Consider the following 15,248-nt stretch of genomic DNA (forward strand, 5'->3'; position numbering starts at 1 on the left):
TATTTAAAAAAATTAGTTTATACTGTAGTTCGTATTGAAAGTGGAGAGCCCGAAAAACGTTTAATTGGTTATCATTTTTAATTTTCTCAGGAGGACCACACTGTAGAAGAGGACCCAGCTGTAGATTTGGCAGTGGACCCACTGAAAGGTTTGGATACACCTGTGCCACCTGCAGTATCTGACTTCACAGAACCAATGGAAACAGATAGTGACACTACAAAGGAAATGGACACTGAGGCTTCCACAGCCAAAGTACCAGATGAAAAGCCTTCTTCTCCTAAATGTACCACTTCCGATTCTTCCTCATCTTCTTGCTCTATACCCAATCCAGCTTCTTCTTGTGTGGACCAAAAACAATCAGTGGAAATCAAAGATGACATAAAAGAAGAAGAGACTGACAAAGCGGATGTGAAGAAAGGCTTGACGTGTGAGGAAAAGATGGAGGTGGGCTCTGTAAAAGTGGAGCCCAAAAAGGAAAAAACTAATGTGGGACAAGCCTCAAAGCCATCTCGACCATCGTCCACTCCACCATCTGATACAGGTATGAGATGGTGGATGTTGCAACGCAAAAAGCAATTATATACTACATGACATGTGAATAGGATAATGTAACACTGTACTCAAAACATAAATGATTTGATAAGATTTCAAGTCAGAATGCAGAATCCTTGCATACTTTACCATGGGATAAATCGGCTTCCTCTGATCCTGAAGGGAAAAGTTGGGTGGTTTCTTTTTCGGAAAATTGTCACAGGAAATTTATCATTTGAGGATTTTACTGCAATAAATTTCCTGGATGATATTGCAGTTTGATACGTGGAACTCTTTCGCAGTTCTTGGAGTTGGAGGAAGTTGTGCCTTTTTTCTGTGTGACTGCAGGAGTAGGAAAAGATTGCAGTTAGTACTCTATATTTGGTGTTGTTTTTACTTGAGGGTAGGGACTCATCCAGCACAAGAGGACCCTTTGTAAGTTTACAGGGATTCGTTTAGACTTCAGTTCATATGCTGATTGGTCAAACAAACAGAAGAAGAAAAAAACACCAGGTGTAAACACTGGAAAAATGTTAACCATGTAAACAACGGCTCTTATTGCTAGCTTGTAAAAACGGCGTCACAGAGTAAGGAACCACTGGTAAAGTCCATATGAATATGGACTCAGTTTATATTAGGACATGCCTTTGATTCAATTACTAACTAACCTCTGATCAGCTTTTACATAACTTCAGCGTTCATAATGGCAGTATCAATAGAAACAGAAAATAAAGCCTTCAGAGGTATGCAGTTCTTTTTGAGGGCCCCGGGTCACTGAAAGGGAGACCCAACAAATGTTCTTATTGAAAGTAACTGTTACTGGTTCTGTGTTAAGTTTAAATATTTTGGTGTTTGTCTTTGTTTGCTAAGCAGTGAAAGAGGAGAGGAGCTCAACCTCGGGACTGAAACGCACTTTATCGGAGGGCTCTGAAAAAGATGGGCAAACTGTAAAAATAGAGGGTAAGAGGCCCAAGATGGACCGTGAGGAGTTGGAGGCCCAACTGGAACTTAAAATTACTACAAAAGCTGGCAGTCATCATAAACTCGGGAAGGTTTGTATTCGAGTATTCAGATATGCTTTTACTCTAATAGCTTTTAAACACTGGTTGCATTAAATCCATTCACACATACAGCATAATTGATGCCGACTTCATTTTTTTCACAGTGCTCTGTGGCCTTAATTATAATAATTTTGACTGATATAGCTGAGCTTGGATAAATATAAGTTTCTCTTCACCAATTTTCCTAACATTTCATCCCTTTCACCTCATTCTTCTTCGCAGATTGTGCAGCAGTTAGTGGAGGAGCGATTGAAGGTGTTGGAGCTCACCATTTTCGACAAACATTTCCAAGAGCTGAAGGACAGAGTAGACAAAATTGACTGCGCCACTAAACACCAAGCTGCCATTAACACACTCCAAGTGAGTGCAGGTTAACTTTTTATGTTAAATTAAATTTGTCCCATAAGGAGAACATGTTGGGCATTGGAAGATGCTCTGCTTCCATTTGACAAGTATCTAAAGTCTACTTGGTGTTTCTCTTCAGGCCAAGATTGCCCGACTATCAAAAAAGTTTGGAGAGGCTAATCAGGTATCGGAGAATAAAAGGAAACAGGAGGTAAGATGTTTTTTTTGTAACTTGTTAAAATGTTTCCATTTGGCATGCAGGTGATGAAAAATGTTGAAACTTCTTATTTGTTTTCTACAGGCACTTGCTGCTGTTGCTGCTGCTACTGCTGCCAAAACGGCAGCGGTTACGAATAACCCTCAAGCTCAGCGGTAAGTGTTCAGGACTCATTTTCAGTCTAGATCCCTGTCAGCTATGCTTTGTATGTTAAGTCATGTATTTGAGAGACAAATCTCCATGGCTTTTTTAAAAGACATTTTAGTCCCTTCAGTGGAAGTTAACACCTTTTGACAGTCCACTTGTCAGTCTGATTTTGAGGTTTCAAAACTGACAGCATCAGTGTATTTAAACATGTAATCTTTGAATCATACAGCAGTTTGTGCAGGATGATATTTTGTGTGAATATAATTTTGCTTTTGTATGAACGTGACAATACCGGACTAAAGCAAGTACTTACTACACACGAAACCGTTACACTGTGAATAGTTGACATTGTCCCGGGTTGCTAAGTGTAATCACTAGATTACAAACAAATGGACAGAATATCAATCTTTACGTCCTCTAAATCCATACTTTTTTGGAAACAAGAATCCATGTCCCTTGTTCGGTTTGTCAGGACCATCTTTTTGAAAGTCTTAATTTCGCTCCAAATATTTCTAAAGACTTGTTTGGAATAAACAAACACATGCCCCAGTGTGTGTTTTGCACCTGCAAAGTAACCCCACATGGGTCCAGGTCCTGAGTCTTGTGACGTTCTACAATATGAAGCCTGAGCGTTTCTTCAGGCAGTGCAGAGTGTAGTTAAAACTGCACCTCTCCTCCCAACAGCGTGCTCCGTCGACAGACAATAGAGCCGCAGCCTGAGGTGCCCAGAGAGGGATTGGTGCCCTCTGTTGATAAGACTCCGGCACTGTCTGTCAAGATGGAGGAAGAAGACGAGGAAATGGAGGAGGAAGAGGAAGCAGATATGTCCCGCCATGTTGCCATGGCGAGAAAGCTGGCAGAGTACAATGAAGGGAAATGCAGAGCAGACATTAAACTCCGCACGATTCCCTCGCACTTGGAAAACGTGCTCTACCACAACTGCAAGAGAAGCTCAGGGAACCCAAGACCTGACCGCTACGCCTCGTACATTTTCCGCTACTTAGTGCCATACGATGTCTACTGTGACTGGGTCGCAAAGGTCAACTACGTTGGATTATTGGGCAAAGAGGCCTTGCCCGTAAACTTGAGGAGGGCGATGAGGATGTACATTGAGCGTCGATTTCCTGTGCTGTCTTGTGAGAAGTGGAGAGAAATTCGAGACGTTATCAATGAAATACTGCGAGTAAAGAGAAGGCCGGAGTTTTTTCGAGAGTACGAGGAAAGAACTGGCATGTCGTTTTGACGCTTGAACGCCACAGGAACTGAAGCATACTGGGACAATTGTCATTATTCGTGGTAGAACATATATAAACATTTTGTCAAAATATCACCCTCCAGTCACTTAGATCTTTGTAGGTGTTCTTAAAAATTATCATGTTGAAAAGGATATTAATCTCTGCTGACAGACTTTGTGAAGTTGGCACCATGCTTGAAGAGAGCGAACTGCAGTTAAATACCGATGAATGATTTTGTGAAAACTCGGACACACGCTTTAAGTTTGATTCTCGTTCCTACCACAAAGATGACTGTGTTACATGGAATAAATCTAAATGTCAACACCTTACCTCATTCACTCTTCATCCTGTAAAGGACATAAGCAACTTCAAGTGTCAACAACTCTAAGTATCAGCAATCTTTCTAAACAGGCCAGGCTGGACTTCCATGGAGGTAAAGCAGACATCCACAACTGTTTCTTCATCCAGCACAGCAGGTGAGTAACAAAGATCTGTCTTTAATTTTTTTTATGGTAAATGTTGTGTACGTTTTGTTTGTTTGTTCTTTGACAGAATTAATGGCTTCTTGTGGGAGTTTTGAAACTTTAGCTTTTTTCTTCATGTGGGTTTGCATGTTGTTCGTTCTTTGTGTGTACTTGAAGCCTGACCAGTGTTGGATATTTGGGACCTATTCCCAGGTTTTAGGTAGTACAAATTCAGGTATTGGTGTATTGGCTAAACAATAAATGAAAATGGGATCCAGTGCAAGCTGTGACAGATAAAGCTAGGATTTGACACAACAATGCAGTCATTTCAGAACAGTTTAGAGTGATCTTCAAATAATAGACAAAGTATACTATATCCCTAATGCATACTTACACAGTTAAACAAATGGCACATTAGACTTGTCCTTATCTATTTACTTTCTAGCAACAGAAAGTTGCTTTTGTCTGCTTCGTTATTTATGAGCGGTTTCCACAGCAGAGATCCCTGCATGTTTGATTTGGCAGATTTCTTTATGGCAGATCTGATAGTTTACTTCACAAACCTAACTGTTGTGTTATTTTGAAGACATGGCTCAACTTTGCACCATAGTTTGCTCAGTTCTGATGCATACTCTGCTGCATGTGCTGCAAATAGTGGTGAGACTTTTGTAAACAGCAGAGTCAAAGCCTCTTTTTTTATTCTTTATTTTTTGTTTTTTTCTTCAGGAAAGTGTTATAGTTATTATAGTTCTGTATTTTCTAATTAGTTTTTATTTTTCTTTCATTTTAACCTTTTGTTTAAAATTCCGTCTAGTTAGTTTGTTTTAGTATTTATTTGTTTTACACTTAGTTTGGATCTTTATAATTATTTATGTCCGAGACAAGATTTAAGAAAATCAGTACAGCAGTTAGAATCAAAAAACACTGAACTTTCTGAAAATGGATACAATTTTTACCAAACATTACAAGTACTAAACTTTCTCCTACACTCTTTATTTTATTTTGATTAGTTTTCACAATTTTTTTTTGGAGAAGTCTTGTTTTTATTTAGTTTTCACAATACACCGAAACCTTCAGAAATAAGAAAACAGTCGACTTCTTAGTAAGTGTTTACAATGTAGCCAATTATATATAGGAAAAAAATATTGCCTAGTTTTAATTTTCAGCAATGTTAATTGAGTTGGTTACAGAAACACCGCGAAAGTGAGCGTATCAAACTTCTGGCTGCTCTTTAATGTTTATTCCTGTTAAGAAGCCATGTTTGTAATTGGAAGTTTATTGACCATGACAGAATTACAGAAAATAGGTCATCTTACCTTTCATGTTTTCCAGGAGCAGTGTGGAAAAGTGTCATTGAATTTGTCTGCATGTTGTATTTTTGCATAGATGTCTCAAAATCTTTTGTCCATGTCATGCTGGGATGGGTTTTTAACTGCCATCACCTTTACTAGCAATTAACAAATGATTGACAGTCTTTTGAGCAAAAGTGTACCCTGTGCAGATATTTTCAAGTCTCTTCTAACAAGTCTCTTTCCCCCCCCCAGTAGTTCCAGTTCCTACCGCAACCCCTGCCGCAGCTTCAGCCCCTGCTGCAGCTTCAGCTCCAACTCCCACCTCCACTTCAACTGCCATGGTTCAGCAGACCCCTATCCTCCAGCTGATCACTTCCAACTCTAATCCCACCTCCACCTTGGCCACTGGCAGTACCACCCAGAGTCAAACGGGCACCCTCCTCTTGAAGACTGCCTCTGGGAGTAGCATGATGGCTACAGGCCAGCCGCTTCTCATCCAGTTGCCTTTATCAGTGAACGGCCAGGCAGGGACACTGGTCAACATCCCCGTCTCGTCTTTGTCTGCAGCCAGCTCACTGAACAAGTCCAAAACCACTGCTTCTACCGCCACGTTTATACTCAAGCCTGCACCTGTCACGACCACAGCCACAGCCTCGGCACCAGCCGTGGCCACTGTCCCAGCCCTCCATGGCTCCAGTGCCCAGATGTCCTCTGGCCAGATCTCTCTTGCTCGTGCTGTGTATCAAGGCGGTGCAAGTGGAATAACTACACCCCATGCTGGGGTATCTGTGACCACGGCCAGGACACCAGCTCAGTCTGTCTCTGTAGTCGGGGCCATGTCTTCAGTCTCTTCACCTACAACATCTGGGCCAGCAGCAACCGGATCCACTGCTCCGGGACCTCCACAGGGGATGTCTTTGACATCAAAGACAGGTGAGGATGACTGAAGAGCACGGAGGTGCTGCTGACATTTCATTTTCCTTAACTTGGTACTAAATTTAGATTGTTTTGTATTTCTCAGACAACCAAGTTACAGTAACCGCTGCATCTAAAGCAGCTGCACCAGCAGCACGACCCAAAGGCTCCGTAATTGACCTCACCGAGGACGATGATGATGTCCAAGGTTAGAGTTGGCGAACTTTTTGTTTTGTTTTTACTTCCCCTAATATATGTTATTAAGGCTAATTATGTTATGTTTTATGGTTTTCAGTGACTGGAGTGAAGAATGCTACTGTTACAACTCCCTCACCGAGCCCACGCACTAACCCAGTCATCAGCATCCACAACAGTAAGAGCACCAAATTACACTAAACAAATTTTATCACTCTGGCAAATTATAAAGTATCTAGTAATTTAGGCAGATGCCTATGCATATGTATCCTGTGCTTTAATTCTAACTTATACATATAATCTGAGTTTCTTGTTTTGTTTGCTTTTGTTTTTGTTTTCAGATACAGGAGCAAGAGCATCCCCTCTAAGCAATCAGAACAGTTCTGGCAATCCTCAGTTGACAGTACATCACCGCCCCCCAGTGGTGGTGAGCTTTTAGAACTGGATTCTAAATATTTCTCACACAGGCACTTCACTACTTTTCTGTTCTGTAACTTCAATGTTTAAGTCTTGGTGAATTGTTATTTTAACATGATTTGCTGATGGTTGGTTTCTAAAGCTATTATTAGATTTTTCTCTGTTGAAAACTACAGCTGTTAGCTGTTTTGGGAGTTATCCAAGCACGAATGATCCTTTTGCCACAACTAAAAGGAAAGAACAAGCTGTGACACCAGATTTCTTTTTTTGCAGGATACTCCATTAAAATCCCGCAGTGTAACCACTACTACTACACCAACTCGAGGCTCCAGCATGGCGCTTCCACCGCTCCCTCCTGCACCCGCACCATCACGCTTACCCCCAGAGGCTGAACGGACCTCACCTCCTCAACAACCTCAGCTAAAGCTGGTGCAGAGTCAGACTGGTATAGTGCTCTCCTGGTGTGTTGGAGAAGTTGATCGGACCTGCGCAGCTGTAGAAAGCTATCACCTTTATGCCTTTCATCAAGATAACTCTAACAGCAATGCATCTCAGCAGCACTGGAAGAAAATTGGGGAGGTGAAGGCCCTTCCACTGCCTATGGCCTGTACGCTGACCCAGTTCCAGTCTGGCTCCACGTATCACTTTGCTGTTCGAGCCAAAGATGTATATGGGCGCTTTGGCTCTTTCTGCGAACCTCAGTGCACAAATGTCATCAGTTCCAGCTCTAGTTGAACCGTTACAGAAAAGACATAGCGTTTTGCCTTTGATAGTTTATGACTTTTCACCTGTTTTGTGTTAGGAACTGAAATATTGTACGCTGGACAAAAACAAACACCTGTAAATGTCTTCCCACATAACAACTGGGCAACAAACTGACTTGGAGAGTTCAAGTGGCAAACAGTTGGTTTTGTCTGACTCATCATATGTAATGTGTTTTTTGTGACTTAAGCTGTTGTGTATATAAGTTGAAAAAGTTTGCCCCTCCTGCCAGATCAGGTATTTGTGTTGTTCGCTCCTGATCTTCAGACCCAGATCTTTTTTTTTTTTCTTTTTTTTTTCTTCCTCTTTTACTTGACAGGATTTTTTTTTTCCATGTAAACTAAATTGCACAGAAATGTATAAATGTGTGGTAGAAACAGAATGATAACTTTTGTAAGTTTTGTCTGGCAACCAGACTTTCACAAGCATAATAAAGAGGTTTTATTAAAGTCAGCGACAGGTTAAATATTCTGTATTTAATGCCATAGCACTCCTCTGCAGTTAGACTTTAGTCACCTAGGCCTAGAGAGCCTGGATGACTCCTTTGTAGTTCCCATAGGATTGGCAAGTTGTTCATAGAGGTTTGTGGGTGATGCTATGTGAAATCTGTTTCAAAGAGTGCTGCATCCACAACGTTCTTGTGATTGCCCAATTGGTGCAGACAAATCGTCACCGACACAGTGGCGACTGCCAGCAACCACTCACCAGCTGGTTGTGGGATACATACTTTTCCTAAACAACCTGGGGTTGCCAGTGGATCACTGACTGATCCCTAGGCCTATGTGAATGAGGCTTCAGCAATCGATGTCAAAGCATGCATATATATATATATATATATATATATATATATATATATATATATATATATATATATATATATATATATATATATATATATATATATATATATATATATAAAAAATTTTTATTTTATTTTATTTTTTTTTAACCTCATTACCAGTGGTTGCCGGATGATTACAGAGTGGACATTAAGCCTGTGTGGCTCGGACCATACAGAAACCACAAAGCAGAAAACCAATGCCTAACAAAGACATGGACTTTGGTAACAGGATACAGAAAATATAGTCATGTGGGGACCAAAATCAAAAAGGTTATGTTATTGTCTCTGAATGTGCACAATAAACCTTGTCAGATGGCAGTCCTGTGACTCAGTGGATGTCTTATACTGGTGTTCTTCAAATGCGAGAACAAGATCAGAACAACTATTTGGATAAATCCTTGTGAAGGCATCAAGAGGATTATTGAAATGCTTTAAACAGCTGTAACCACTCCGTTATTTTGGCACAAGGCTGGCTGGCTGGTTTTAAGATTGGTCCCTGAAGCCATCCACTAGTCCATTTATTTTAAACAGCTGGGCTGGAGCCCTCTCTAAGATGAATTGAGCGACAGATAATTTGGAGATGCTACTTAACCTTAACAAAGCTGTCTCTGGACTGCAAATGGAAACCCAATGAACCACATGGAGAACATGCAGAGTGCACGGCTGACCATAACGTTCAAGCAGAGAACCTTGTTTCTGTGAGGCGACAGTGCGCTAACCACTGCTCAAATGTGCTACCTATCCTTCTCTAGTGGGACTAGCTGCACAGCCCCATTAAAATCAAAGCAGAAATTGATTCTCAGACTGCCTCGTTAAAGAGTTCTTGGGCTTTGACCTGTGGAAGCTGGTCAAAAGAAGAATACACTTGATTTTAGTCTTAGCGGAAAGAGGAACTGAAACGAACCATTCTGGTAAAGAAAATTGCCAGGCTGGTAGATGATCTGGTTTGGAATTTTAACAAGACAGTCTCATGTCTCCAGGAAACTGGCAATGCAATGTCTGGAAGAAAGGGAAGTAGAAACTAGCTCGGACTGAGACAAACTGTGTACATTGGCTGGCCATGAGCTCTGACTGACGTTGGCATGTCTCGGATGAGGATCTATAAACAGACTAGGTGGAAGAGGTGCAGTCTCGTTCTTATAAAGTGCTTTTCTACTCCGAACACTCAAAGCACTACATACTAAAATCCTCATTCATCGATTCGCGCAAGCACGCAAGTGCTTTCTACGTAATATTCACACTCCAATGAATGCATCAAGGTTCACTAGTTGGCATGCAGATTTGAGCAGCCAGGGATCAAGCCACCAACTTTCTGATTAGTGTCCTGCTAATCTACTAAAAAGTCCTGGCTTCAGGGATGGTATATGGAAGTGCACTTCCCTGGTAAGATTAGATGAAAATGCTGACAGGGCATGTTGCACTGCTCTGATGAAGGATGGAGGAACTCAGTCCAGAAAATCTGAAGTGCAATAGACTAAGCTCACTGCAATATGATAAAATCAACTATGGTAAATCAAGACAGAAAAGCTAAGTGGTCCTCTGGAAGTGATTGGCAGAGGGAGAGACTGGTTCACCAGATTAGGCTGTGACAAGACATGCCTGGATCCAACAGTGCTGCATCAATATAAGCCTTGGAAGATGACATCTGAAATTTTTAAATCACTGTCAAAGTCTTTAGTATCATTGCATTTTTGACTTTTTCATGGACCTCAAATTTGCGCAGTGAGCAAAATAGGTGTCAAGCTCAATCTTCATGTTGAGGATCATCACTGGTGATAAGCTGTGCCTTCAAGAGACAGACAGTCCTCAGTGGATGAGTGGAATTTTGAGGGCATTGCATCAAGAGATAAAACTAGACCTGGAAAATATCTCTAGACTGTAACATTATGAAAGGTCCGAGAGAGAAAATTTGGGACAAAAGATCTGAACTGTGGCACTTTCCCATTGTACAGTTGTGCACATTCATCACAGAACCACCTTCCTCGCTCAGATCCAGGTTTGAGGCCCACTGTTTTGATGGATATGATACAATGTGCACTGAAAATGTGAACATGCAGTTGGTCAGTACAGAACATCCATAGAAAAAAAAATGGAAGTAGCAAGGTTGCTGGAAGTGGCGCAGCACTGCTCATAAAAAGTACCTTGAAGGGAATAGTGACAAAATTGAAATTGGAGCTTAATGGAGTCTTAATGGAGTCTTCTCGATGGTCTGTACGAGCCAGTGTTGGAACTTTGAGCTGTACAGGCTATAACATCACATTCACTGGCTTCACCTGGGATGGGTACCAGCCTTCATGGAAACATTTAATTAGGTCCGACCTTAGTGATGGCTTTGGTTCTTCCAGGTCATACAGAGGCTTGATTCAATCTCCACACTTACAGACTTTGACTCAGGGGCTTTTTACGGTTACTGCATTGGTTCTACCACTCACAAACAATCATGTCACTACAGCCCATCACCATTTGAGAACTGAGGACGTGAGAATTTGCTGAAGTATTCTTTTACAAATGATAGGTGTCGCCACCCAGACAAGCAGCGTGCAGGTATAATTGGCCTTTGAGTCTTCTCAGTCCATGAAGGCTGAGGGTTGAATGAGTGTTTCTGCAAATTTTGCCTAAAGTCCTTGCCCACATGTTATGCCATACAGGAGTGAGTAGATGTCTTAGAAAAAACTGTGGAAAATTACGATGTAAACAAGCTCACATCCAGGTAGATATTTAAAACCAACAAAGAGATTACAGATGACTGTAGCGTGCCCTTCATTACATTTTGAGTTTGTTTACCTTTTTTCTTCATTGGCTCGTCATTGATGTTTGACATTTATTTGCTATCCACGTAAGCAAGGCAAGGTTTCAAATGGAACAATTAAATTCTTTCACCATAAAGAAAGTAAACAATCTTAACTTCCAATCCAACTGCAAGTATCAAGAAACTATTGGGGTTGTCGAGATTCATATCATTCTGAGCCCTTATGAATTCACACTCAAATACTACTGAGACAGCACCATTTGCTGCCTTAAAAGATTTAGTGCTTAGGCCTTCAGTCAGATCCTGGGTTGAAGTTAAGGGTTTTGCCATAAGCTAGAAAAATAAAAACAGCAAGATGGCCAGCAGCAATGTGTCATTGTTGGAAGGCAACAATAACTCAAATATCCACTTGTTACAAGCAAAGTATACAAAAGAGCGTATCTGAACACAACATTTGTCGAGCCTATAAGCAGATGGGCTACAGCAGCAGAAGACCACAACTTCTGCCATACCTGTCCGCTAAGAACAGGAAACCGAGGCTACAATTTACGTGGGCTCATCAAAATTATGTGAGGGGTCTGCAGAGATGTTTTCTGTCCTTCTGGAGGGAAAATCCACAGCGATGATCCTGTCTCCAGACTGATTGTCTGTTGCACTCTGGCACTGTCCTGCTTCGTGGCTGAGCCGAACCAGACAGCGATAGATCTGCACAGGACTGTCTGGATGAAGGCAGTGAAGAAGATGACCCTATGACAGGGTTACGTTTCTGACTTGCCACAACTTTTTCCAGACAAATTCTATATGTGAGGAGCACTTTAGATCACGTGAAGTGGTAGATCCTAGGAATCTGAAGTGATCCACAGTAGGGCTGCCACAAACGATTATTTTGATAGTCGACTAGTCACCGAGTATTTATGCGATTAGTCGACTAATCAGATCATCATCCACTGGACGTAAAACTACAGCTTATTGCACCAGCAGCATCTGCTCTTATATAACTATCATTAGCTTACAGCTTTAAGCTTTTAAGGTGCTAACTAAAAATAAAGACAAGATGATAGTTTATTCAATTTTAATGAAATTTGCAGATTGTTTCGGTGAAGTTTAATAAACTCCTTGCTATCTAAAATATAACAGGACAACGGAGTATATTCTCCAGCATCTCACACTTCTGATAATCAGCTGTCTGCTTGACGTTTATTCAGCTGTGTAAAAACTATAACTTTAATCTCAGACAAACCGATTTACTCAGGAACAAATAAAATACTAAAAAAAAAAAAAAGCCAAACAACAACATTTTTAATTTATCTAAGTGACTCATATATATTTAACCTGAGTAGCGAAAGACGGCGGTGGGTTTGAAAACAATTTGCCGGGAGTCCGGTGTTCTCACCGCGCTAGTGACCTAGCCCCCGGCTAGCTATCGAGCTAGTGGGTAACAGACGTCTCCGAAAACGTCGGAGCGCTTTTGAAAATATGTGGTGTCCTGATAAACTGAGCCGATATTTGAGGTTTACACAGCTACATTCTCGGCTGAAAATATGTTAAACGTTTATTTTGTGACCCAGAAAGAACTAGAAAAATTTGCATTTCCTGCGAAAATGCTGTGTGGATGCCTTAACGCTGAAGATGTCTGCTGAAAAAAGCTGAAAAAGTTGAAAAAAAAAAAAAAACAACAAAAAACATTGCCCTGAGCAGGATTCGAACCTGGCCCTTCTGGTCTAAAGGCGGCAATTCACCTCACTGCACCAAACTCATTCACAGAAAGAAGAGGTGGAGAGAGTGACAATTGTGGTGAAATTAGCAGAAGCTGCTTAGAATTGTGCTGATAAGAGGTGAAAAAGCTAAACATTTGGCAGAAAAGAGGTGAATCAGAAGAATTTCTGCTGAAAAGAGGCAAAGAAGCAAAAAGATGAGCTGAAAAGAGGTGTAGAAGCAGAAGTACTTGCTGAAGATGGCTGTATGTGTAATGACACACTGGAGAGCAGTGACACACAAGAAAGCAGAGCGCATGCAAGCAGGGAACATGTGTAGCAACTGTCACAGGTAGGATTCAAACCTCTGCCACCGGGTCTCACGGCAGATGCCCTACCCTCTGAGCCAAATGAGTTCTGGTCACAAGCAAAGATATGATGAGAGGGACAATGTGCACTGTGGAGCAGAAGCTCAAATTAGCAGAAAAGAGGTGAAGAGGAAGAACTTTGTTGTGAAATGAGGTAAAGAAACTGAAATTTGTGCTTAAAACAAGTGAAAAAGCTGAACTCTGAAATCCTGCTAAAACAGCAGAAGAGGCTGACATTTTTCAGCTACTCATTGAGCCAAACTGGTTCTCACGTAACTGAAAAAAGGTGGAAAAGCTTACAATTCTAATGAAAACAGCAGAAGAGGCTGAGATTTGTGCTGATAAGAGGTGAAAATGCTGAACCAATCAGAGGTACTGCTTCTGTCTGCTTCATCAGGCTGTGTACTTGTATGTATTTCTGCCATAGACTGTTAACAAGAATGTGAGGTCCATATTAGAAAAGCTGCTAAAATCATAAAACTTTGCAGAATTGTAATAAATTATCAATATGAATTACCGGTCTGTGATAGTGTATAAATTTGTACTCAAAAACTAGGTGGGATAGAAGCATAATTCTTGCACTGGGTGAATCAGCGGACTTTGGTGTACTTTGACTACGATTTACATAGCTCTTTGTATCTCCGTCGCGGAGACATGACGAGAGAAGAAATGGCTTAATTTTCGGAGTTTGAAAAATGAGAGGAGGACAGATTTCCACCCCTCAAACATGTTTTTGCAGAAACACTGTAATTTCGCTTAAATAGTATGAAATAGCAGTAATACTATGATTTGGCAGAAATACTACTTTTTAGCACAAATACTATTGTACAGAATGGTGTACGTCAGTTTAATGCTGGGTGGTGCTGCAATAGTAACTATCCTCGGTCAGAAGGAGAGGCTGACATCCAGGGATTAGATTACCACAGGTGGAGTTTATTGGCGGTCAGATGGATGGTACAGGGAGGCATGGCATACAGTAGGAGGATGTGGAGAGGTGATATGGTGTGGTTTCTATGATTAAGAACACTAGCAACAAATTCCTCCACTACAAATCAGTCTGATACCACTTCTTACAGGGTTCACGTTTACTAAGGCACTACCCAAAAGGCGCCACAAGAGGGCACTCCAACACAAGAGATGACCTATTTACACTGTAAACACCCCCTACTTAGCCACTACATACTACAGTGATATTACAGTATACAAATTCACACAAATACTATGATTTGGCAGAAATACTATGACTTAGTAGTAATACTATAACATAACAGTTCAATGTTCTTGCACAAATACCACAATATGGCAGAAATACTATGTTTTAGCATAAATACTGTGATTTGGTATAAATACTACGATTTGGCACACATACTATATTCCGCAGATACACTATAACATAACAGATATTCTACGACTTAGTAGTAATACTATAACATAACAGAATTATTAATTGGGCACAAATACCACAATTTGGCAAAAATACTATGATTGGGTACAAATACTATGATACTATGATTTGGCAATAATACTGCATTTTAACACAACTACTGAGATTTGATTGAAATACTATGAAATACTATGATTTTGAAGAAATACTATTACTCCATACAAATACGATGCTTTGGGACAAATACTATGTTTGGGTTCCAATACTATGATGTGCAACAAATACTATGATTTGGCACAAGTACTATGATTTAGTACAAATACTATGATTTGGCAGAAATACTATGCCTTAGTAGTAATAAGAGATATACTATGGTTTTGCAGACAAACCAAGTTTTCTGCACAAATACCATGATTTGGAACAAATGCTATGATTTAGCAGAAATACTAAGATTGGGTACAAATACTATGATTTGGCAATAATACTGCGTTTTAACAACAACTACTGAGATTTGATTGAAATACTATGACTCCATACAAATACGATGCTTTGGCACAAATACTATGATTTGGCAGAAATACTATGACTTAGTAGTAATACTATAACATAACAGATTTCCTAAAAAAAACTA

At 40.5% G+C, this 15,248-nt stretch overlaps 1 protein-coding gene across 7 annotated transcripts in view; it reads left to right on the forward strand.

Annotated features, from left to right (window-relative positions):
* The window catches only part of atf7ip (activating transcription factor 7 interacting protein), a 38,793-nt gene extending 30,759 nt beyond the window's left edge, over positions 1-8,034 (forward strand). For 4 of the 7 annotated variants that reach the window (XM_082536761.1, XM_082536760.1, XM_082536759.1 and 1 more), the window contains 11 exons: positions 91-541; positions 1,402-1,583; positions 1,815-1,952; positions 2,077-2,148; positions 2,239-2,309; positions 3,948-4,012; positions 5,545-6,225; positions 6,314-6,415; positions 6,503-6,580; positions 6,744-6,829; positions 7,093-8,034. In XM_082536761.1, coding sequence (XP_082392887.1) covers positions 91-541; positions 1,402-1,583; positions 1,815-1,952; positions 2,077-2,148; positions 2,239-2,309; positions 3,948-4,012; positions 5,545-6,225; positions 6,314-6,415; positions 6,503-6,580; positions 6,744-6,829; positions 7,093-7,554 — 2,388 coding nt within the window. In that variant the 3' untranslated portion in view covers positions 7,555-8,034. The remainder of the gene's footprint in view (positions 1-90; positions 542-1,401; positions 1,584-1,814; positions 1,953-2,076; positions 2,149-2,238; positions 2,310-3,947; positions 4,013-5,544; positions 6,226-6,313; positions 6,416-6,502; positions 6,581-6,743; positions 6,830-7,092) is intronic. The other 3 variants (XM_082536765.1, XM_082536764.1, XM_082536763.1) reach the window with 3 other exon arrangements.
* Positions 8,035-15,248: the final 7,214 nt, after the last annotated feature.

This window comes from Aulonocara stuartgranti, assembly GCF_965226115.1.
Source record: "Aulonocara stuartgranti genome assembly, chromosome: 6".
Classification (NCBI taxonomy): Eukaryota; Metazoa; Chordata; class Actinopteri; order Cichliformes; family Cichlidae; genus Aulonocara; species Aulonocara stuartgranti.